Source organism: Micromys minutus, assembly GCF_963924665.1.
Source record: "Micromys minutus genome assembly, chromosome: 2".
Taxonomy (NCBI): domain Eukaryota; kingdom Metazoa; phylum Chordata; class Mammalia; order Rodentia; family Muridae; genus Micromys; species Micromys minutus.
Genome location: NC_137971.1, coordinates 20,681,443 through 20,708,435, shown reverse-complemented (window position 1 = coordinate 20,708,435; position 26,993 = coordinate 20,681,443). Strand labels below are relative to the sequence as shown.

At 36.1% G+C, this 26,993-nt stretch overlaps 1 protein-coding gene across 4 annotated transcripts in view; it reads left to right on the top strand.

Moving 5' to 3' along the window:
• LOC308417120 (cytochrome P450 2C29) overlaps window positions 1-26,993 on the top strand; it is a gene marked incomplete at both ends in the record, with an annotated part of 338,086 nt that overhangs the window by 193,447 nt on the left and 117,646 nt on the right. For 3 of the 4 annotated variants that reach the window (XM_080912241.1, XM_080912237.1, XM_080912239.1), the window contains 2 exons: window positions 3,789-3,930; window positions 22,829-23,016. The exons of the other annotated variant lie outside the window; for it this stretch is intronic. In XM_080912241.1, coding sequence (XP_080768367.1) covers window positions 3,789-3,930; window positions 22,829-23,016 — 330 coding nt within the window. The remainder of the gene's footprint in view (window positions 1-3,788; window positions 3,931-22,828; window positions 23,017-26,993) is intronic. 4 annotated transcript variants of the gene reach the window in all.

The following is a 26,993-nucleotide window of genomic DNA, read 5'->3' as shown; positions in this document are numbered from 1 at the left end:
TCTTACAACTTTATTTTAATAAGAGAGATACATGTACAAAATTTTAAAACATTTTGGCAATTCTTTTAGATGTTTAATCGCATGCATTGAAATCCCACTAATTACCATAAGAATAAAGTACATGTAGAACAGAATGTCACATGGAAACAGTCAGAGTTTTCTTGGTCTATATAGATTAAACATAATGATCTTTGGATGACAAAAATTGCCACAAGGCTATATTCCTAGCTCTTGATTATTAATGATTTAAGGTCTAGGTCTACCACACTCTGAGAGGGTGCAATACACTTATTTTTTTTCTAAGAAGGACTCAGGCTTTCACTACTTGGCCTTTGTTTTTTGTGAGCTTCATATGGTCTCCAAGTTATTTCTGGGGTATTCAGAGCTTTCTGGGACTAGTATTCAATTATCAGTGACGGCATATTATGTCTGTCTGTTTGTGACTGGGTTACCTCACTCAGAATGATATTCTCTCGATGCATCCATTTTCCTGGGAATTTTATAAAGTCATTGTTTGTAATAGCTGAGTAGTACTCCATTGTATAAATATACCACAATTTTTGTATCTATTAATCTACTGAAGGACATCTGGGTTCTTTCCAGCTTCTGGCTATTATAAATAGGGCTGCTATGAACATTGTGTTGTATATGTCCTTATGGTATGTTGGAGCATCTTTGGTGTATATACGTAAAGGTGGGATAACTGGGTCTTCAAGTAGTACTATGTCCAGTTTTCTGAGGAACAATCAGACTGATTTCCAGAGTGATTGTACCAGTTTACAACCCCACCAACAGTGCAGTGTTCCTCTTTCTCTGCATCCTCGCCAGCATCTGCTGCCATCTGAATTTTTGATCTTAGCCAATCTTTCTGGTGTGAGGTGGAAGTTCAGGGTTGTTTTGATTTGCATTGCCCTGTTGGCTAATGATGTCAAGCACTTCCTTGGATGCTTCTCAACCATTGGATATTCCTCAATTCAGATCTTTTTGTTTAGCCCTGTACCCCATTTTTTAAATAGGGTTGTTTGATTCTCTGGTGTCTAGCTTCTTGAGTTCTTTGTATACCTTGGATATTAGGCCTCTATCTGATGTGGGGTTGGTAAAGATCTTTTCCCACTCTGTTGGCTGCCATTTTGTTTTCTTGACAGTGTCCTTAGCCTTACAGAAACTTTGCAATCTCATTAAGTCTCATTTGTCAATATTTGACTTAGAGCACCAGCCATTGGTGTTCTGTTCAGGAAATTTTCTCCTGTGTCATTTTCTCTTTAAAATGCCTTAATTCTGTCTTTTCTAGAGAAAGTCATCTTACTTTGTCATAACCTTCTGAATGATCCCAATTAGCAGGGACAAATTCTTTATAACTACTAGTAATACCTTTAGTGATTGTGTGAACCGGAACTGCTGTGGATTTCTGCTGTCAATTTTGATGGTTTTTCATTTCCTTGACTTGATTTCCTTTCAACACAGTTCCTTCTCTCTCTATCTGTAGAAAATACCTGCTTCTGGTTCAGTGTATGGGAATACACCTATTGCTTTGTCTTTTTTTCAGATGTTTCCCTTTTTATTCCCTATCATCTCTTTTTCCACCTGTGCTTTTTTTCAGTTACTCGGAGAATTTTTCTTCTGTTTCCTCCCACATCTTTGAAGCTGCTTAGGTGGTGTTTTATGAGATAAATAGCCCCAATTGAGGCAAAGGAAAGAACAAAATCTCCTGCTAAAAACTTTGTGAGGCTTGTTCTAAAAACTGCATCAGCCAAAACCATGTTTCATTTCATATTGTTATTTTCTGATGAATAATGTTATAACTGGATTAAATTTTTCCCTAAATTTCGGCTGAAATAACTTATTAGATTAGATTAGATTGACTTTTTCTGTCTATTGGCATAGGCTTTTCTACATAATTCACCAAGTATTCTTCATAAATTCTAGAGTATCTTATCCGTTCTTATTTGAATTCTCTTAATTTATTTTTTAATTTAATTGATCAGGTCAAAATTTCTAGCAGTATTAAACTGAGTTGCAGGCATATGTTCTTAGTTTTTATTTTTATACTAAATTTAGAATAAACCTTTGGGGGTTTTTTTGCAATAGTGTATACTTTGGATTTTCACTTTTCCTAGATGGTCTTCCTCATAACACATGCATTGTCTTCTATGTAAATGCTCTCCATATGTATGCCATAAAGTCTGTATAAAGAATTTCAAGTACTTTTCTGTGTCAAATAGAATGATCATGTGATCTTGCTTCATTTTTTCTAATAATGTGTTATATCATGGTGACTGATTTTTGTTTTAAGTAAGTATTGAGTTTGGGGATCATTCCTATTTGACCATAGTTTGTAACTCAAAGTATTTTACACTGTGCTGCTTACATTTATTTTTGTTATTCTTCCATAAAAAATCACACATAGTTTTAGATTTTATACTTGTATTATAAACTCAAAACCATTATGTATAAATGTTCTCCCAGAAAAGCACAACTGATATTACAGTGAGCATTAATGCTATTAAATTTTATTAATGTCATTCTGGCAGTTTTTCAGCAAAAACCTACTGGCCATAATCTAATGGGATACATACTAATCTAATATTACCAGAATTGTGGAGAACAATGTCAGAGGTCTCTAGAAAACTTATGTCTGTCATGGGACACATGTACTTTACTTTTTAGGCTCTATTCCAAGAACATTAGCCTGTGGAAAACACACCTGCAGATTCATGTCTTTCTTACTTTGGCTTTCAGAGTAGTTGAGATAATAAACCCAGAACTAACCAAAGTTTGGATAGATAAGAAATGTAGTGTGCACACACAATAATAGGATACTTTCTAAAAATAAGAGAAACTATAGTTATTAATGTACTAAGAAGGAATAAATTTATGTAACTCAATGGTAAAAAATATTATTACAAATATGATTTAGTTTGGCAGAGAAGCCCCAAAAAGTCAGAGTCATATACTTTACACTGCAGTTTACTATACTGATATAACATATTTATGGATAAGTATGCATATCCAAAATCAGACCTAGCACACATTTATCTTCATATTAATTTGATATGAGAATATAGATAATGAATTGAATGTTTCATTTAGGTGTTTTTCAGGCATAAATCTACAAATACATTCATACATAGATGCAGATAATCACACTAATGGAAGAGTCAGGCTAGAAAGAATTTAGGGTGAAACTAAAAATTATGTATAACCCATCAATTTCTCCTTTAGAGAATTCAAATTAATGAAATTTATTGGTTATTATTAAATATTCCCTCATTTAAATCTGACCAATTATTTATCTAAATTTGATTCTTAAACATTACATTTTTGCTAATTACATTACAATGATCATTGCATTGCTACCTGATGTTAATCAAGTTCCCAAGATGAAACCTCTTAAATAAAGAGGGAAAATGATATTATAAAAATCTGGACAATAGTCTCTGAAGTGATATGTTTGTTTTACCCCCTACTATACGTTCTATGATTTTTGTTACCAATACCATAAAACTTTTAAAAGTTTCATAAGGTTTATTACAAAGTAACCTTGTAAATTAATAATTATGTCATATGACAAACTATACCCAAAGTCAATTATACTCAGAGAATTTTTATACAGTTATAAAAGCTATTTGAAATAGAAGCTATGTAGTTTCTCCTTAAATTTTACAATTTCAATCTCAAATACTCAACTGTAAAACCTGTAGAAACATACACATGTACAACTGTAGATTTGTTGTCATAAAATGTGTTGGTAAATATTTAATTAGATTCCTGAATCAAATTATTTATAGGTAAATCATATTGAACAATCAAAATTTTCAATTGAAAATCTGGCAAGCACCATCATTGATCTCTTCGGTGCAGGGACAGAGGCAACGAGCACAACACTGAGATATGCTCTCCTGGTCCTGCTGAAAAACCCACATGTCACAGGTGAGGAAAAAGGTGGTGGACCAAAGTTGTCATTTAAGATGCTGGAAAGATGGTAGCAGTGTCCTGAATATTGTTATTCTTGAAGCAGTCTCAGTTCTTCATCTCCTGTGTTACTGACAGTAATGAACAGCAGGAAAGACAAATGGACTCTGGTTGTAGGAAAAGCAGTCAAATGCTGGTCAGTGTCTGGGTTCCCTGGGAGAAATACTTGGGCTAGCTTATATTGCCTTCTGGATACATATTCTTTTCTTTTTACTTTTACATTACTTCAATTTTTTTACACTGCAGATTTTATTTCTCTCCAAGTCCACCCTCTGACTATTCCATATCCCATTCACCCATTATGCCTCCCCATCCCTTTCTTCATGAGGATGTCTCCACTTCACTCTCAACCCACCATATCACTAAAATTTCTGGGGCCTCCAGTTTTAGTAGGTTAGGTGCATCTTCTCTGATTGGTAATCCTCTGCTGTATATGTATTGGGGGCCTCATATCATCTGGTGTACATACTACCTGGTTGGCTATCCTGTGTCTGAGAGTTTTCTGGAGCCCAGTTTAAACTGAGACTTCTGGTCTTTCTACAGTTTTCCTCCTCCTCAGCTTCTACAAGATTTTCCCAAACTCAACCATTGGGTTTAGCAGCATTACTGTTCATTAGTTGGGTGCAAATATTTCTATCTGACTCTTTCAGCTGTTTGTTGGGTTTTTCAGAAGACAGCCACAATAGGTCTGTTTTTGTGAGTGCTCCATAGCCTCAGTTATGTTGTTAGACCTTGGACCAGTGGAGACCCAAAGACACAGAACAGATACAAGGGAAAGGCAAGAACATATCACTGACAACAAGATGGCAAGAGGAAAGCCAAAGAGTATATCCCAAGAAAACCAAGACAACCTGGAAACACCAGAACCCAGATCTCCTATAAAAGCAAACATTAGAATGCCAAAAACTCCAGAAAAAGAAGACGCAGACCTAAAATGATACCTCAAGATGCTGATAGAGATACTTAAACAAGAACAGGGGGGAAAGCAAACAGAATTAGAAGCTTTTAAAGAGAAAACAGGAAAAACATTCAAAGAACTCAAAGAACTAGAGGAAAACAGAAACAAACAGATGAAGGGATGGAAGAAGGAATTAAAAACAGAAATTGACACAATAAAGAAAACACTAAATGAGATAACCCTAGAGGTAGAACACCTAAAAAAGAAATCAGAACTCACAGAAGCAAGCATTTCCAATAGACAACAATAGATGGAAGAGAGAATCTCATGAGCAGAAGACAACATTGTAAACAGACAAAACAGACAGAGAAGATGCAGAAAACAGAAAGCTCTTAACCCAAAATATCCAGGAGATCAAGAACACAATGAGAAGACCAAACCTAAGGATAAGAGGAATAGAAGAGGGAGAAGAGTATCAACTAAGAGGCACAGTAAATATCTTCAACAAAATCGTAGAAGAAAACTTCCCTAAGCTTAAGAATGAGTTGACCATGAGCATAAAAGAAGCCTTCAGAACTCCAAATAGGTTGGACCAGAAAAGAAATTCCTCCCGACACATGCTAGTCAAAACACCAAGTGCCCAAAGCAAAGAAAGAATACTAAAAGCAGTAAGGGAAAAAGGTCAGGTAACATATAAAGGCAGACCAATCAGAATCACACCCGATTTCTCAACAGACTAAGAAAGCTAGAAGAGCTTGGGCAGACATCATGTGCACATTGAGAGAGCACAAGTGCCAGCCCCAGCTGCTATACCCAGCAAAACTATCAATCACCATAGATGGAGAGATGAAGATATTTCAAGACAAATCTAAATTTTCAAAATATCTGACCACAAACCAAGCACTACAATGAATTATATGTAGGAAACCCAATTCAATGAGGAGAACTACATCCTAGTAAAAACAAGAAAACTCCTAAGCTAGAAAACCAAAAGAAGAAAAAGACACAGACACAACTCAACCTACAAAAGCAATAAACAGTAACCACCATTTCTTAATATCTATTAAAATAAATGGACTCAACTCCCCAAAAAAGAGACATAGATTATCAGTTTGGATACATAAACAAAATCCAGCATTGTGCTGCATACAGGAAACTCATCTAAGAGACAAAGACAGACACTATCTCAGATTAAAGGGTTGGAAAAAAACTTCCCAGCAAACAGACCTGGGAAGCAAGCTGGAGTGGCTATTTTAATATCAAATAAAGTAAATTTCCAACCAAAAGTTATCAAAAAAAAATGTTAAGGAAGGACACTTTTTACTCATTACCAGGAAAACCTATCAGGAGGAACTCTAAATCCTTAACATATATGCTAAAAATACAAAAGCACACACATTTATAAAAGACACCCTACTAAAGCTCTAAAAATACATTTTGCCCCACACAATAATAATGAGAGACTTTATTTTTTGTAGTAAAATGAAACTTTTTATTTTACAACATAAAGCATATTGTTGATAGACCAAAAAGTTCTATGACAAGCATTTATAGAAAGATCTAATCTCACTTGAAAAGTCATGCTTGAAGAGGTAAGAGAAAGGTCTCAGCGATATATTTCACAATACTTTATTAACTTTTCCATCAAAATAAGCTAATGAGAAAGGAACAACAGCTTTAGAGAGACGGTGGATAGTAAAATAAACCCGCTGAATTAAATCAGCCTATATATTTAAAAAATACATTGACCTCAGAATGAGAAATGAGATATTTGTTTTGTTGAGGAGGAGATTTCATCTTTTTTTAAAACGACTTTATTTTACAAAACAAAGATAAATGTACAGATTTTAAACATATTTTGCTGAAAATTATACATTTTTGTCAGTACTGTTTTTTCAGATACTAAAATAATTTTTACATAAACCTATGTGAATATATCTTTTAGTCAGTACTTGATTTTTTTCAAGGGCTTGACAGTATGCATTGAAATCCTAATAGTTACAATGAGCATAAAGTACATGCAAAACAAAATGCAGCATGGAAATTGTCAAAGTCTTCTTGTTTTGTAAATATATTTTTTTCTTTATTTCCTGGACTGCATACAGTCTGTGAGTTGTTTCTGGGGGAGTGCAAGCCTCTGGGGTTAGCATCCCAATATCAGTGACTGCATATTATGTCTGTTCTTTTGTGACTGGGTTATCTCACTCAGGATGATATTCTCTAGATGCAGCCATTTTCTTAAGAATTTGGTTAAGTCATTGTTTCTGGTGGAAGGACATCTGGGTTCTTGCCAGCTTCTGGCTATTATAAATAGAGCCGGTATGAACATTGTGGTGCATATATCTTTGTTGTGTATTAAAGTGTTTTTGGGGTATATGCCCACTCTCACCAATGGACAGATCATGGAAACAGGAACTGAACAAGGACACTGCAAAACTAGCAGAGACTTTGAACCAACTAGAATTAATAGATATCTACAAAACATATCATCCTAAAATAAAAGAATACACCTTCTTATCATCACCCCCATGGCACCTTCTCGAAATTGACCACATAATTGGACACAGATCGAGCCTCAATCGATATAAGAAGATTGAAATACTCCCATGCATCCTCTCAGATCACCATGGACTACAGCTGGTCTTTAACAACAAGAAACAACAAAAATCCCACATACACATGGAAACTAAAAAACACTCTTTAAACAATAGCAGGGTCAAAGAAGAAATAAAGAAATGAATTTAGGATTTTCTAGAATTCAATGAAAATGAAAACACATCATACCCAAACCTATGGGATGCAATGAAAGCAGTACTGAGAGGAAAACTCATAGCCCTAAGCACTTCAAAAAAGAAACTAGAAAGAGCATACATCAGCAACTTAACAGCACAGTTAAAAGCCCTAGAACAAAAGGAAGCAGATACACCCAAGAAGAGTAGACGGCAAGAAATAATAAAAATTCGGGCAGAAATAGACCAAATAGAAACAAAAAGAACAATTGAAAAATTCTACAAAACAAAGAGCTGGTTCTTTGAAAAAATCAACAAGATTGATAAACCCCTAGCCAGACAAATTATAGGGCAAAGAGATTATACAAATTAACAAAATCAGAAATATAAGTGGAAACATAACAACTGAAACTGAGGAAATTCAAGAAATCATCAGATCCTACTACAAATCTTATACTCCGAAAAGTTCGAAAATCTGGAGGAAATGGATGAATTCCTGGACAGATACAAGTTCCTAAAGTTATACCAGGACCAAGTAAACCATCTAAATAATCCCATAACACCTAAAAAATAGAATAAGTCATTAAAAGCCTCCCAACCAAAAAAAGCCCAAATCCAGACGGGTATAGTGCAGATTTTATGAGATATTTTTTGCAGACATAACACCAATACTCTCCAAACTGTGTCACAAGAAAGAATCAGATGGAATATTACCTAACTCATTTTTTGAGGCTACAATAACCCTTGTTCCTAAACCGCACAACGACCCTATAAGTAAAGAGAACTTCAGACCAATCTCAATTATGAACATTGATACAAAAATACTCAACAAAATCCTTGCAAACCGAATCCAGGAACACATCAAAAGAATTATTCAACATGACCAACTAGGCTTCATCCCTGGGATGCAGGGATGATTTAATATAAGGTAATCCATCAATCTAATCTACCATATAAACTAACTCAAAGAACAAAAGGACATGGTCCTCTCACTAGATGCTGAGAAAGCATTTGAAAAAATTCAACACCCCTTCATGTTAAGTCTAGGAAAGAACAGGAATCCAAGGTCCATACCTAAACATAATAAAAGCAATACACAGCAAACCAACAGCCAACATCAACCTTAACGGTGGGATAATTGAAACAACCCCACTAAAATCAAAGACTTGACAAGGCTGCACACTCTCCCCCTACCTATTCAACATAGTGCTGGAATACCTGTCTGGAGCAATTAGACAGCAAAAGGAGATCAAGGGGATACAATTCAGAAAGAAAGAGGTAAAAACATCACTCTTTGCAGATGACATGATAGTGTAGTTAAGTGAACCCACAAATTCCACCAGAGAACCCCTAGAGCTTATAAACAAATTCAGCAAAGTGGCTGGATACAAAATTAACTCAAACAAATCAGTACCCTTCCTATAATCAAAGGACAAACATGTGGATAAAGAAATTAGGGAAAAGATACCCTTCACAATAGTCACAAAAACTATGAAATGCATTGGTGTGACTCTAACTGAGCAAGTGAAGGACCTGTATGACAAGAATTTCAAACCTCTAGAGAAGGCAATCGAGGAAGATCTCAGAAAATAGAAAGCTCTACCATGCTCATGGATCAGAAGGATCAACATTTTAAAAATTGCCATCCTATCAAAAGCAATCCACAGATTGAATGCAATCCCCATCAAAATTCCAACCCAGTTCTTCATTGAGTTGGAAAGATCAATGTGAAATTTTATATGAAAAAACATAAGACCTAGAATAGCAAAATCCATTCTCAACAACAACAAAACATCTGCAGGAATCACTATCCCTGACCTCAAGCTATATTACAAGGCAATTGTGCTGAAAACTGCATGGTACTGGTACAGAAATAGGCATGTGGATCAATGAAATAGAATAGAAGATCCAGAAATGAGCCCTCACATATATGGTCACCTGAGTTTTGACAAAGGAGCCGTAAATATTCAATGAAAAAAGAACAGTCTATTCAACAAACGGTGCTGGTCCAACTGGCACTCAGCTTACAAAAGAATGAAAATAGACCCTTTCTTATCTCCTTGTACAAAGCTCAAGTGTAAGTGGATCAAAGATCTCCACATTAAACCAGATACACTGAAGCTATTAGATGAGAAAGTAGGGAAAACCTTAGAACATATAGGCACAGGAGAAAATTTTCTGAACAAAGCACCAATGGCTCAAGTTCTAAGGTTAAAGATTAACAAATGGGACTTAATGAGATTGCAAAGTTTCTGTAAGGCTAAGGATATTGTGAAGAAAACAAAACGGCAGCCAACAGAATGGGAAAAGATCTTTACCAACTCCACATCAGATAGAGGCCTAATATCCAAGTTATATAAAGAACTCAAAAAGCTAGACACCAGAGAATCAAACAACCCTATTAGAAAATGGGGTACAGAACTAAACAAAACGTCTTCAATTGAGGAATATCGAATGGCTGAGAAACATCTGAGGAAGTGCTCGACATCCTTAGCCATCAGGGAAATGCAAATCAAAACAACCCTGAGATTCCATCTCACACCAATAAGATTGGCCAAGATCCAAAACTCAGATGACACCAGATGTGGCGAAGTTGAGGAGAAAGAGGAACACTTCTCCACTGTTGGTGGGGTTGTAAACTGATACAACCATTCTGGAAATCAGTCTGTTGATTCCTCAGAAAATTAGACATAATACTACCTGAAGACCCAGCTATTCCACTTCTGCACATATACCCCAGAGACATTTTAATATGCAACAAAGATACGTGCACCACAATCTTTATAGCAGCTCTATTTATAATAGCCAGAAGCTGGAAAGAACCCAGATGTCCTTCAGAAGATGAATGGATACAAAAATTGTTGTACATTTACACAATTACTCAGCCACCAGAAACAATGACTTAACCAAATTCTTAAGAAAATGGCTGCATCTAGAGAAGATCATCCTGAGTGAGATAACCCAGTCCCAAAAGAACAGACATAATATGCGGTCTCTGATAGTGGGATCCTAACCCCAGAGGCTCAGACTGCCCCAGAAACAACTCACAGACTGTGTGATGTTCAAGAAAATTGAAAACAAAACAAAAAAAAGTGCTCAATTTTTACACACCAAGAGCACACTGACAAATTTGGGTTACACCCTGTTTTACATGTACTTTTTGCTCATTTAAAAAAAAAGAAAGAAAGAAAGAAAAAAGCCAACCACTGACACAATTGTATTTGTATACATTTATGCAAAAATGTTAAAAAATTTTTATCTTTGTTTTTTTAAAATAAAGTTTAAAAAAATAAAAAATAAAAACATTTAGATTATTTTTTAAAAAGTTGTTTGTTATTATATCTATGAATGTATAGGCTTCACATGTGTGTCTGGTGTCTGAAAAGGTTAGATATGACCATGGATCCCCTTGAACTGGAGTTGGGGATAGTTATAAGCCACTGCATGGGTTCTGAGAATCAAACGTGGGTCTTTTGCAGGAACAGTAAATGCTCTTAACCATGGAGCCAACTCTCCAGAGTAGAGGACATGAAAACATGTCTCATCATTTACAATGGCTTGATTTCACTTCTTCAGGTTGCTGATGTCTTACATCACAGTTTTCCAAGAAGCCGTTGGGCATCCTTCAGCAGTTTTCCAGGCTGAGCTCATTTGCTCATGTTGTCAGTCTTGAGGTCATTCTCCCAGGCCTGGGCCAACACTCTGATCCTCTGCCTGTACTGTGCTCCTATTCAGCCTTGTCCAGTCTTAGCACCCAGTTGCCATCTTCTTTCCCTTTTAGAGCATCTGCATTGCACTTACAGATTTAGGGTTTATGGTTTCTTTTGATTAATATTTCTCTGTATGACCCAATGTGAAATGGTCTTGTCTTTCAAAAACCGAAGTCTCTGCCATTTTGATGCATTTCCTTGTAACTCACATATCTTTGTGTCATTTAAGTGTTTGTTTTATTGTAAACTAGTGAAATGATATGCCCAGGTTGTAAACTTGCAATCTCTTTAAATAAAAGTTTAGTTCAGCTCATTAAAAAAAAAAGTGGAGACAGAACAACTGAAACTGATGAAATTAAAAAAAATCATCAGCTCCTACTACAAAAGCCTATACTTAACAAAACTGGAAAATATGGAGGAGATGGATAAATTTCTAGACAGTTACCAGATACCAAAGTTAAGCCAGAACCAGATAAACATTCTAAACAATCCCATAACACCTAAAGAAATAGAAGCAGTCATCAAAAGCCTCTCAACCAAAGAAAGTCTAGGCCCAAACGGGTTCAGTGCAGAATTCAGTCAGACATTTATTGACAACCTAATTCCAATACCCTCCAAACTATTCCACAAAATATAGTCAGATGGAACACTACCCAACTCATTTTTCTAAGCCACAATAACTCTCATCCCTAAACCAAACATACCCTACAAGGAAAAAGAATTTCAGACAACTCTCCCTTATGAACACTGATGTAATAATACTCACAAAATTCTTGGAAACCAAATCCAAAAACACATCAAAATGATCATTCACCATAATCAAGAATGCTTCATCGCTGGGATGCAAGGATGGTTTAATGTACAGAATTCCATTAACGTAATCCACCATATAAACAAACTCAAAGAAAAAAACCACACAGTCATCTGAATAAATGCTGATAAAGCATTTGACAAAATTCAACACCCCATTATATTAAGAGTCTTGGAAAAAGCAGGAATCTAAGGCCCATACCTCAATATAATAAAAGAAATATACAGCAAACAAATAGCCAACATCAAACTAAATGGTGAGAAATTTGTAGCAATCCCACTTAAATCAGGGATTAGACAAGTCTACCCATTCTACCCCTATCATTTCAACACAGAACTGTAAGTCCTGGTGAAGCAATTAGACAACAAAAGAAAATAAAAGAAAAATAAACCAGTAGGGAGAAAGTAAAAATATCGCTCTTTGCAGGTTACATGATAGTATACTTAAGTGACCCCAAAATTCTACCAGAGAACTTTTGCAGCTGATAAAAAACTTCAGTAAAATGACTGGATATAAAATTAACTCAAGCAAATCAGTAGCCTTCCTCTACTCAAAGGGCAAAAATGCTGAGAAAAAAATTAGGGAAAAATACCCTTCAAAATAGTCATAAACAATACAAAATACCATTGTGTGACTCTAACTAAGCAAGTGAAGGACCTGTATGACAATAACTTCAAATGTCTGAAGGAGATGGAAGATCTCAGAAGATGGAAAGATCTCCCATTCTTATAGATTAAAAATATCAACCCTGTAGAAATGGACATCTTACCAAAAGCAATCTACAGATTTAATGCAATCCCCATCAACATTCCAACTCAATTCTTCATAAAGCTGGAATGAGCAATTTGCAAATGTATCTGAAATAACAAAAAAACTAGAATATCAAAATTTATTCTCAACAACAAGAAAATATCTGTGGGACTCATGATTCCTGACCTCAAGCTATATTACAAGGCAATTGTGTTAAAAACCACATGGTACTGGTACCAAAATAGGCAGGTAGATCAATGGAACAGAATAGAAGATCCAGAATTGAACTCCTACACATATAGTCACTTGAATTTGACAAATGAGCTTTCAACACACAATGGAAAAGAAACGGCCTCTTCAACAAATGGCCTTGGCTCAACCGGATTTCAGTATGCAGAAGAATGAAAATACACCCTTTCTTATCTCCTGTACAATGCTGAAATGCAAGTAAATCAAAAATATTCACATTAAGCCAGGTACACTGAAGCTATTAGAAAAAGTAGGGAAATCCTAAGAACACATAGCCACAGGGGAAATTTTCCTGAACAGAACACCAGTGGCTTGTGCTCTAAGACCAAAGCTCAAGAAATGGGACTTAATGAGATTGCAAAGTTTCTGTAAGCCTAAGGACACTGTCAAGAGAAAATAAAAATGGCACCCAACAGATTGTGAATGTATCTTTACCAACCCCACAACTGGTAGAGGTCTAATATCAAATAAATACAAAGAACTCAAGAAGTTTGATGCCAGAGAATCAAACAATCCTATTTAAAAATTGATACAGTACTACAGAACAAGATACCCAGGCACTCTGGCACCTAGACCAGCAGGTAACCTGGGTTGTGCAGTAAGTACCCAGAGCACAGAAAGGGCTTGGCGGTTGTGCTTGTGGAAAAGGTTCCTTTTATGCTGACAGTAAGAGAGTACCCAAATCTGCTGCGAAAGACTGTTTTCCAGGACTTTAAGCCTAGTCACTCTGCCATTTAGACCAGCAGATAACCTGGGGCACAGGCCTGCGGAGGCTTTGGCATGAGCACCCAGAATACAGACTTTGCTTGGAGGCAGTACTTGTGGCAAAGTTTCTTCCAGATCCACAATAAGAGGGTATCCAGATCTATCTGGAAACGCTGTGCTCCCAGAACAGACTCCAAGGCACTCTGCCACCTAGACCAGGTGGTAACCTAAGGCACAGAGCTAGTGAGGTTGTGTAGTAAATAACCAGAACACAGAGAGCACTTGGTGGTGGTGCTTGTGGCAAAGGTTCTTTTCAGGCCAATAGTAAGGGAGTACCCAAATCTGCTGGGAAAATCTGTGCCCCAGGACCAGAAGCCCAGGCACCCTGCCAATTTGGTCAGCAGATAACCTGGACACAGGCCTCAGGAGGCTGCAGTATGAGCACCCAGAACATAGACAATGCTTGGAGGAGTTGCTTGTGACAGTTCTTTTTCAGCCCACAATAAGAGTATCTGGATCTGCTCACCGGAAAGGCTCTGCTGGTGGACCTGAAACCCGGGAGCTCTTCTACCTAGACCAGCAGGTAACCTGGGGCACAGACCTAGTGAGGTTGTGCAGTGAGTACCCAGAGCACAGAGAGTGCTTTGAGGCAGTGACCTTGACTGTGTCAGAGAGAATTATGATCAGCATGGAGAAGGTGGTTCTGGAATATAAGTCCACAGGTGCTTTTACACCTGAACCAGAGGTGAACTGACACAAAGGTCCAAAGAGGGCAAACAGTGAGTTCTCAGTGAGCAGAGACTGCTGTACTTAATGGAAAATGGTTCATTTTGACCTGAAGAAAGAACCACATCCCCACCACTAGTATTCAGGATCAGTGGGCAAAGGGCCAAGATCCCAGAGCAGCCTCACTAAAACTTTCCAATCTGAGCCCACAAAGACAACTGAATACTTTCCACAGAACTCACTGCTTACTCACAAAAAGCCAAACACTCAGAAGCAATTTTCTTCCTGAGCCCATGGGCCCTCAGATTCATGGGAGAGACAGGTGCCGGGAACTGACAAAAAGACCACATATAACCACAGAAAACAAGATGGCAACAGGAACGTGTAAGAACTTAAGCAATCAAAACCATGATAAGCTTGCAACATCAGAACCCAGTTCTCCTACCACAACAAGTAGTGGAGTTCAAAATCTTAAGAAAAACAAGACTCAGACTTGAAATCATACTTCACGGTTATGAAGGTGGTCTTGGGGAAGAGCATGAATAACTCTCATAAACAATTTCAGAAAAACACAGAAACAAATAGAAGCATTAAAAGAGGAAACACAAAAAAACACTGAAAGAACCAAAGGAAACACAACCAAAAAGATGAAAAAAAATTGAAAATGGAAATAGAAACAAAAAAAACACAAAAAAGAGACAACTCTGGAGATGAAAAAGCTACAAAATTAAAATAAGGAGTCACAGAAGCAAGCATCTCGAACAGACTACAAGAGATAGAAGAGAGTATCTCAGGGGCTGAAGACGACACTGAAAACATAGACAGAGCATGCAGAGAAAATGCAAAACCCAAAAAGCTCCTAACTCAAAATGTTCAGGATACCCAGGACACAATGAGAAGACCAAACCTGAAATAATAGGAATAGAAGAAGGAGAAGAATATCGACTAAGAGGCACAGTAAATATATTCAACAAAATCATAAAAGAAAACATCCATACCCCTAAGAATGAGATGACCATGAGCATGAAAGAAGCCTAAAGAACTCCAAATGGGTTGGACTAGAAATTCTTCCTGACATATACTAGTAAAAACTGCAAGTGTTCAAAACAAAAAAAGAATACTAAAATCAGTAAAGGAAAAAGTTCTGTACATATAAATGCAGACCAATAAGAATTATACATGGCTTCTCAACAGAGGTTATGAAAGCTAGAAGACACTGGACAGACATCATAAATGATTTTTTACATTTAATGAAAATGAAAGGAAAACATACCTAACCCTATTGAATGCAATGAAAGCAGTACTGAGAGGAAAACTCATAGCTCTGAGTGCCTCCAAAAAGAAACTGGAGAGAGCATACATTAGCAACTTGACAGCACAACTTAAGCTCTAGAACCAATAGAAGCAGATACACCCAAGAGGAGTAGACAGAATGAAATAATCAAATTCAGAGCAGGAATCAACCAAGAAGAAACAAAAAGAAATAGACGAAGGATCAACAAAATCAGGAGTTGGTTCTTTGAGAAAATTAACAAGATTGATAACCCCTTACCAGGACTAATTAGAGGGCAAAGAGATTATCCAAATTAACAAAAATCAGAAATTAAAAAGGAGTCATAACAACTGAAACATAAGAAACTAAAGAAATGATTACATCCTTTTATAAAAGCCTATACTCAACAAAACTGAAAAATATGGAGGAAATAGATAGGCTTCATCCACAGGATGCAGGGATTGTTTAATATACAGATATCCATCAATGTAATCCACCATATAAACAAACTCAAAGAAAAAAGCAACAAGGTCATCTTACCAGATGCCAAGACAGAATTTGACAAAATTCAACACCTCTTAATGTTAAACTCTTGGATATTGCTTGATTCCAAGACCCCATGCCACAACATAATAAAAGCAATATATAGCAAACCAATAGCCAACATCAAAACTATACAGTGAGAAACTTGAAGAAATCCCACTAATATCAGGTACTAGACAAGGCTGCCCACTCTTCCCCTACCTATTCACAATAGTACTGGAAGTCCTGGTGAGGCAATTAGAAAGCAAAAGGAAATCAAAAAGATACAAATCCAAAAGGAAGAAGCAAAAATATAATTACTTGCAGATGACATGATAGTATACATAAGTGACCCCAGAATTTCTACCAGAGAACTCTTACAGCTGATAAACAACTTCAGCAACGTGGCTGGATATAAAGTTAACTCAAACAAATCAGTATCCTTTCTCTACTCAAAAGACAAACACTCTGAGAAAAAAATTAGTGAAAAGATACCCTTCACAATGGCCACAAACAACATGAAAAAACTTGTTGTGACCTAACTAAGCACGTGAAAGACCTGTATGTCAAGAACTTCAAAACTGTGAAGAAGGAAATTGAAGATTTCAGAGGATAGAAAGATCTCCCATACTCATGGATTGGAAGAATAAACATTGTAAAAATGTCCATCTTACCAAAAACAATATACAGATTCAATAAAATCTCCATAAAAATTTCAACTCAGTTCTTCATAGAGTTGGAAAGGGCAATTTGCAAATGGATCTGGAATAACAAAAAACCTATAATATACAATTCCATCCTTAACGACAATAAAACATGTACAGAAATTACCATTCCTGACCTCAAGCAATATTAGAAGACTATTGTGTTAAAAACCTCAAGGTACTTTTACAGAGTTAGGCACATAGATCAGTGTAACAGAACAGAAGATTGAGAAATGAATTCTCACAGATATGGTCACCTGATTTTTGACAAAGAAGCGGAAAACATTCATGCGAAAAGGGAAAGCCTCTTCAACAAAAGGTGTTGGCTCATTTGGCGGTCAGCATGCAGAAGAATGAAAATAGATCATTTCTTATCTCCTTGTACAAAGCTCAAGGGCAAGTGGATAAAAAATCTCCACATTAAACCAGGTGCTTTGAAACTATTAGAAGAGAAAGTAGAGAAAACCTTAGAACAAATAGGCACAGGGGAAATTTTCCTGAATAGAATACCAGTGGCTTGTTCTCCAAAATCTATAATCGATAAATGGGACATAAGGAGTTTCCAAAGTTTCTGTAAAGCTAATATCACTTTTAATTAAATAAAATGACAACCAACAGATTGGGAAAAGATCTTTACCAGTCACACATCCCATTTTGCACTATTCTACATGCTGACCTTCAATTGACAGTTGAACCGCCACCATTTATTGAAAATACTGTCTTTATTTCAATGGATATTTTTATCCTCCTTTGTTAAAAATAAAGTGACCATAGGTGTGTGGGTTCATTTCTGGGTCTTCAATTTAATTCTATTGGTCAACTTTCCTCTCTCTTTACCAGTACCATGCAATTTTTGTCACTATTGCTCCACATTACAGCGAGAGGTCAGAAATTGTGATTTTTCCAGAAGTACTCTTATGGTTGAGAATAGTATGTGCAATCCTGGGTGTTAGTTTTTCCAAATAAATTTAAGAATTCCTCTTTTCATGTCTTTGAAAAATTGAGTTGAAATATTAATGGGGATCACATTGAATATGTGGCTTGCATTTGATATGTTTGCAATTTTTACTATATTAATCTTGCCAATCCATGAGCATGGGAGATCTTTCTATCTTCTGAGGTTTTATTCAATTTCTTTCTTTAAGGACTTGAAGTTCTTGTCATACAGATTTTTCACCTGCTTGGTTAGATTCCCAACCAGATATTTCATATTAGTTGTGACTATTGTGAAAAGAGTGTTGTTTCCATAATTTCTTCCTCAAACATTTTAATCTTTAAATTGAGGAAGACTAATAACTTGGTAGAGTTGATTTTATATCAATACTTTTGCTAAAGTTGTTTATAAGCTGTAGGAACTCTCTGTTAGAAATTGTTGGATTACTTATATATACTATAGTATCATCTGAAAATAGTGATATTTTGCATTTTTCTTTCCAATTTTTGTTTCTCTGATCCAATTTTCTTGTCTAATTGTTCTGGATAGAACTTTTAGAACTTTATTGCATAATTAGTGAGAGAATTGGTATCCTTGTCTTGTCCCTGATTTTCATGGGATTGTTTCAAGTTTCTCTCCACTTAGTATGATGCTGGCTATTTGTTTACTATGTATTGCTTTTATTCTACTTAAATATGGACCTTGAAATCCTGGTGACTCTAATATTTTTAACATGAAAAGGTGTTTCATTCAGCATCTATTGAGATCATGTATTTTTTTGAATTTGTATATAGTGGATTACATTCATGGATTTCTGTATATTGAACCATCCATGTATTCCTAAGATCAAGCCTACTTGATCAAGGTGAATAATTTTTTTCACATGTGCATTGATGTGGTTTGAGAGTATTTTATTGTATATTTTTCATCGGAATGTATAAGGAATATTCCTTTGAAATTTTTGTTCTTGGTGGGGTCTTTTTGTGGCTTTCCTCTCAGTATAACTGTGGCTTCATAAAGAGAATTGTGTATCATTCCTTCTCTTTCTATTTTATAGAATAGTTTGAGAGGTAATGCTATTTGATTGTCTTTGAAGTTCTGATAGAATTCTGCACTAAACCCATCTGGTTCTAATATTTTTTGGTTCAGAGGCTTCTAATGACTGTTTCTATTTCCTCAAGGGCTATGAGACTATTTAGATGGTTTATCTGACACTGATATAATTTTGTACGTGAGATCTGTCTAGAAAATCATCTGTGTTATCCACATTTTACAGTTATTTGAGTGTAGGCATTTGTAGTATGATCTAATAATTTTTTGGATTTCCTCAGTTTCTGTTGTTATGTCTCTCATTTCATTCCTGATTTTGTTAATTTGCAAAGTGTCTCTGTGATCTGTAGTTAGGTTGGCTAAGGTTTTATCCATCTTGTTGATTTTTTTCAAGAAAACAGCTCCTAGTTTTGATGATTTTTTTTTTTGTATAGTACTCTTTGTTTCTAGTTGGTTAATGTCAGCTATGAGTCTGATTATTTCTTGCTGTCTTCTTATCTTGGGTGTATTTACTACCTTTTCTTCTAGAACTTTCATGTGTGCTCTCAAGCTGTGAATGTATACTCTCTCCAGTTCCTTTTTGGAGGCACCCAGAGCTATGAGTTTTCCTCTCAGCACTGCTTTCATTGTGTCTCATAAATTTTGGTATGTTGTGCCATCATTCTCATTAAACTTCTAAAAATTGCTTAGTTTTCTTCTTTATTTTTCCCCAACCAAGCCATTATTATGTAGATATTTGTTTGGGTTTCATGTGTATGTGGGATTTGTTATTTTTTATTGTTATTGAATATCAGCCATAGTCTTTAGTGGTCTGTTGGGATCCATAGAATTGATTCCATGTTTTTAATATCTGTTCAGATCTGTTTGCTGTCTGATTATATAGATAATTTATGAGAAGGTACTGTACTGGCTGATTTTGTGTCAACTAGACACAAGATAGACCTATCACAGAGAAAGGAGCCATCATAGTGTCTGTATGAGATCTTTCCAAGATCTTCTGTCCTTTAGAGCCTCTATTGAGAAGTCTGTTATTCTGATAGCTCTGCCGTTATGTGTTATGTGACCTTTTTCATTTACTGCCTTCAATATTCTTTCTTACTTCTGTGTATTTGGTGTTTTAATTATCATGTGATAGGAATAATTTCTTTTCTGTTCTCACATGTTTGTTGTTTGTAGGCCTCTTATATGTTTATGTGCATCTTTTTTTTTAGGTTGGGAAGTTTTCTTCTATAATATTGTTGAAGATGGTTGCTGGCCCTATGAGTTGGGATTCTGTTCTCTACCTATTATTCTCTGGTTCAGTCTTTTCATTGCCACCTGGATTTCTTGAATTTTTGGAGTTAGAAGCTTTTTGCTTTCTGTATTTTCTTTGATTATTGTGTCACTGTCTTTTATGGTATCTTCTGCACCTGAGATTCTCTCCTCTACCTCTTGTCTTCTATTGGTAATGTTTGCAGCTGTGACTCCAACCCTCTTTTTCTAGGTTTTCCATCTCCAAGCTCGTGTTCTTTTCTGTTTCATTTAATGTTTCTGTTTTCTTTTTTAGTTCCTGGATGATATTCTTCAATTTCTTCACCTGTTTGTCTTTTCCTGAATTTCTTTAAGGTATATGTGTGTTTCCTCTTTAGGAATTTCTGCGTGTTTTCCTGTGTTCTCCTGTTTTTCTTTAAGGGAGTTATTTATGTATTTTTTAGAGTCCTCAACCTTTTTGATGAGATGAAAATTTAGACTTGTATCTTCCTTTAGAGGTATGTTGGAGTATTCATGGCTTTCTGTGGTGGGAGATCTGGGTTCGGATGTTGCCATCAGTATTGGTTTGAGTTGCTTGCCTCTTGACATTTTGTTATTTCTGGTGTTAATTGGTCTGGTTATCTCTGACTGAAGCCTGTGATTCTGGATTATTCAGAACCCCTGGAGATTGATCTGCTACTGCAATGTGGACTGAATACATTGGAGTCTAGAGCAGAGGCTCTCTACTCTTGGTATAGTTGCAAACTAAAAGGATTGAAGGACTCAGGCTATATGGTGTGTCTGCATCTCAGAGTCCTTGTTCCTGGGTTCAGGGTCCATGAACCTTGTTCTGCCAAGTATTGGGGTGGGGTATGAGGGTCTCACCTGTGATCCTGGATGTGTCAGAATACCTGGGGAATCAAGTTGCCACTGGGGTATGGCAGGATTTGTTGGGATCTAGAGCAGAAGCTCTGCTCACAGCAAGGGTGAAAAGAAGAAGAAATGCAGGTTTGGGTAGAATTTTGAGTTTGAATCCTAACACTATATCATAATGTAGTGAACAAATCACTGACCTTCAAATTCCTGTCATGTTTATATCATCTTCCTGGTCACTAATTCATCTTTAAAAAGGGGAGTGGCTATCAAAATGCAAAAAGGTATTGAGAATACAGTGGTTTGGTGCATTGATTGTCAGAAGCTATCAGGGCTTCCTCAGTTTCTGGTTTTGGTGTCATGATCTTTCCCTTGTACCTGGTACTCTTGTAAAAGACCCTTTCCTGCCAAATCTTTTTTTTCACTTATCACCCAGAATACAAAACATGGTGGGACATGAAGGTTTCTTTTGTTTTCTTTTTGATTTTATTGGATATGTTTTATTTAAATTTAGAATGCATCACATTTCCTGCATTTCTCTTTGTATCCCCTATCTCATCATCCCTCCCTCTGCTTCTAGTAGGGTATTCACCATCTCACCCACCCAGCATAATGGTTCCCTACATTTCAGCATCAAGCCACGGCAGGACCAAGGGATTTTTCTCTCATTGATTCCCATCAAAGATGTCCTCTACTACATGTGCAAATGGAACCTTGGGTCAAACTGTGTGTATACACTGGATAGTGTTTTAATCTCTGGAAGAACTGGCTTGTTGGTATTGTTGTTCTATGGGATTGCAAGCCCCTTCTTCTCTTTCAAATGGCCCCTGCAGAGCCCTGTGTTTATCATCTCTTGGCTTCTTGAGTTGCTACCAGACTTCCCTAAACTCCAGCTGTCAAGGTACCTTCCATATTCTAACTGTGATCCTAGCATTCCTAGCATGTCACATACACACACACACACACACACACAAACACACACACACACACACACACACACAAAGGCACAAAGGGAGAGATAAAGAGATAGAGAGAGAGAGAGAGAGAGAGAGAGAGAGAGAGAGAGAGAGAGAGAAACAGTCTTCAAAACTATGGTTCAGGTTCCAGCATAGCCACTTTACAGACATGATGAGTTAGATTTTAAGACACCTTTTCTAGTTCACAGAAAGATTAAGTCACTTGTCTCAAATCAAAAAAACAGTAAGAAGAGCCCCATTTATCTAAATGGAACCTGATTTCAGAACCTGAGATGACTCAGAACAAACAGAGTTAAAGGAGAGAAACAGATAGACAAAAATAGAATTGAAAACTATATCTGACAATTTGGGACACTGGATATGTTATAAACACAAGGGTGCGGGAAAAATAAGCTAAAACTAATGACTTTAACCAAGGACTAAAATATGTTGATTTACTGTTTTATTTGATATTTCAAATAACTATACTTTCTTTGCTGTTACGGATAAAAATAAGCATATGCTGATCTGTCATAATACCTATGTAAAAGGATATTGATTTAATCCAGAACACGTTATTTCTGTATAAATGTAAGTTTATACAATTTTATGCATGAACATTAAATTCACAATTATAACTCTTTTGGCACACTTATATTAATCTGGTTATGGCCTTACATTATGACAAACATATTATGTTTTTCCCATTTCTTTGCTTTTTACTATGACCAACCAGCTAAAGTTCAGGAAGAGATTGAGCGTGTGATTGGCAGACATCGCAGCCCCTGCATGCAGGACAGGAGCCAGATGCCCTACACGGATGCCACAATTCACGAGATTCAGAGATTCATCGACCTCAACCCCAACAGCTTACCCCATGCAGTGACCTGTGATATTAAATTCAGAAACTATCTCATCCCAAAGGTAAGCATTTTTGCTGCACCTTTGTGCTCTTGATGCTCCCAGGTTCACAGTGTAGTACCAGTCCTCTGATATATTTGTGCATTCCTTCATGATCCAGAAGCAGCTCTACTCCAGGAACAAAAATGCCTTGTATTGACATTTCCATATTTTTCAGCTTTCCAAACACTACTTTGCAAAGCTTGAATATTTCTGTGTGAATTTTTCAAAAGTTTATCAATTTTCCAAGTCTTTTCTGAAATTTTTATTATTGTGAGAAAATAAATCTCCAAATTAAAAAAATATCCTGAATTCTTCAATTTATCAGTATACATCTTTATTTATTGGGGATGTTCGTTTTCTCTATGCCATGTTTGTTTTCCATAAAGTAGCCCACAAATATCTTCTTGGATTTTTCATAAATGATGAATATCATCCTGATATTATTTCTCCAAACACCTCTAATATATTATCTATCTGCTTAATGGAACAATTATTTATTTATTCTGATTTTTATATTTATCTCAATGTAAATTTATTGCTTCTACTGATATGCATGTAAATGTATAGGCAATTTGAAGGTATTATGTGAGAAAATACTTATCTGTGTACTTACTGTATTATCTGTTATAAGTTTTTCTTCGGTGTGATGAATTTTGGAGTGATATGTTCAGAACCATTTCCAATGGGTCTTGTTTCTGCTTAGGATGAAAGAACATAATTTTAACATCTCCCTATCAAATTTGATGCTTTAGAAATACACAGTCATGTTGATCAGATGAACATTTTTAGTTTTATTTATTTAAGGGTATAAGAGCCAGTTAATTTTTGAAGCAAATACATATCAGTATGGCCAGGAATACATGTCTTACTTTCATATATTAACTCACAAGCCTTTACATTATTTTCAAAATCGGTCTCTCCAGTATTTTAAATGTTCTATGCATTGTTTACATTTTATCTACTGACTGTGTTTGTTAGAAACATTTATGTACACTGGATAGTTCTGCAACTGATTTTCTATGGCTTCAATGGAAATAAATCTCTGTCCACACTTTTGTTACCTCAAATTTTCTAGAATTTTGAAACTAAAATGGAGCTGTCTACATAATACTAATTTGAAAATATTCCCTGATGTGGTTCTATATTGATTTATTTAATTTTTGTGGTTACTTAGTATTACTTTGAAGACAATGAAAAACTTCTGAATGAGTATGTGGTAATACAAATATCACATGAAAAACCCAAATTATTATAACAATAACTCCATTCAGAGAGAGCTCAATACTATTTCTTGGGAAGTCCCTTATTTTTCAATAGTTGGAGAAAAATGATACTGGTAATGTTCAAGTTACATATTTTATGTGGAGTTGATGGATCTAACTTTGCCAGGTGCAATGGGTCTTTCTGTGTAGTGCCAGGTTTGGTATAAGTGTTAGGAGACCAAGTTACTCTCTTTAGCCAAATGATATTTTATTGAGATATTGTTTTTACTTCTTACAGTTGAGATCTATTGGTAATATTCAAAACTTGTTTTTATCTTTATGCCTTTGGACCCATCTAAATGGCAAACAGAATGAAGAAAAGATAGAAATGACTTACCTGTATATAGATTCCATGAGTTTAGGGCCTATCCTGAGGCTAGTGTTGTATCAGTTAAACTTACCACCCTTCCTAATGCTGCTGGCTCATATTTTTCCAAAGATCTTGATGAAATATTCTTTTTTTTAAACGACTTTATTTTGCAAAACAAAGATACATGTAAAGATGTTAAACATTTTTTGCTTAAAATTATACATTTTTGTCAGTACTGTTTTTTCAGACATTAAAATAAATTTTACATAAAACCATGTGAATATGTTTTTTAGTCAGTACTTGATTTTTTTCAAGGGCTTGACAGTATGCATTGAAAACGTACTAGTTGCAATAAGCGTAAAGTACATGCAAAACCAAACGCAACATGGAAATAGTCAAAGTATTCTTGTTTTGTGAATATATGTATATTTTTTGTTTTCTTTATTTCTTAAAATTCATAAAGTCTGTGAGTTGTTTCTGGGGGAGTGCAAGCCTCTGGGGTTAGCATCCCACTATCAGTGACTGCATATTATGTCTGTTCTTTTGTGACTGGGTTATCTCACTCAGGATGATCTTCTCTAGATGCAGCCATTTTCTTAAGAATTTGGTTAAGTCATTGTTTCTGGTGGCTGAGTAGTATTCCATTGTGTATATGTACCACAATTTTTGTATCCATTCGTCTTCTGAAGGACATCTGGGTTCCTTCCAGCTTCTGGCTATTATAAATAGAGCCGCTATGAACATTGTGGTGCATATATCTTTGTTGTGTATTAAAGTGTCTCTGGGGTATATGCCCAGAAGTGGTATAGCTGGGTCTTCAGGTAGTACTATATCCAATTTTCTGAGGTATCGCCAGACAGATTTCCAGAGTGGTTGTATTAGCTTGCAACCCCACCAACAGTGGAGAAGTGTTCATATTTCTCCGCAGCCTCACCAGCATCTGCTGTCATCTGAGTTTTGGATCTTGGCCAATCTGACTGGTGTGAGGTGGAATCTTAGGGTTGTTTTGATTTGCATTTCCCTGATGGCTAAGGATGTCGAGCACTTCCTGAGATGTTTTTCGGCCATTTGGTATTCCTCAACTGAAAATGATTTGTTTAGCTCTGTACCCCATTTTTAATAGGGTTATTTGATTCTCTGGTGTCTAGCTTTTTGAGTTCTTTGTACACCTTGGATATTAGGCCTCTATCTGATGTGGTGTTGGTAAAGATCTTTTCCCATTCTGTTGGTTACCGTTTTGTTTTCTTGAAGATGTCCTTAACCTTACAGAAACTTTGCAATCTCATTAAGTCCCATTTGTTAATCTTTGACCTTAGAGCTTGAGCCATTGGTGTTTTGTTCAGGAAATTTTCTCCTGTCCCTATGTGTTCAAAGGTTTTCCCTACTTTCTCATCTAATAGTTCCAGTGTATCTGGGTTAATGTGGAGATCTTTAATCCACTTACACTTGAGCTTTGTACAAGGAGATAAGAACAGGTCTATTTTCATTCTTTTGCATGTTGAGTGCCAGTTGGACCAGCACCATTTGTTGAATAGGCTGTCCTTTTTCCATTGAATGTTTACTGCTCCTTTGTCAAAAATCAGGTGACCATTAGGGCTCATTTCTGGATCTTCTATTCTATTCCATTGATCCACTTGCCTATTTCTGTACCAGTACCATGCAGTTTTCAGCACAATTGCCTTGTAATATAGCTTGAGGTCAGAAATAGTGATTCCCGCAGATGTTTTTTTGTTGTTGAGGATGGATTTTGCTATTCTAGGTCTTTTGTTATTCCATATGAAATTGCACATTGATCTTTCCAATTCCATGAAGAACTGGGTTGGAATTTTGATAGGGATTGCATTGAATCTGTAGATTGCTTTTGGTAGGATGGCCATTTTTAAGATGTTGATCTTTCCAATCCATGAGCATGGGAGATCTTTCCATTTTCTGAGATCCTCCTCAATTTCTTTCTTTAGAGGTTTGAAGTTCTTGTCATACAGGTCCTTCACTTCCTTAGTTAGAGTCACACCAAGGTATTTCATAGTTTTTGTAACTATTGTGAGGGGTACCTTTTCCTAATTTCTTTCTCCACATGATTGTCCTTTGAGTATAGGAAGGCTACTGATTTGTTTGAGTTAATTTTGTATCTGGCCACTTTGCTGAACTTGTTTATCAGCTGTAGGAGTTCTCTGGTGGAATTTTTGGGGTCATTCAAGTACACTATCATATCATCGGCAAAGAGTGATGTTTTTATCTCTTCCTTTCCGATTTGTATCCCCTTGATCTCCTTTTGCTGTCTAATTGCTCCAGCCAGGACTTCCAGGACTATGTTAAATATGTAGGGAGAGAGTGGGCAGCCTTGTCGAGTCCCTGATTTTAGTGGGATTGCTTCAACTTTCTCGCCATTAAGTTCGATGTTGGCTGTTGGTTTGCTGTATATTGCT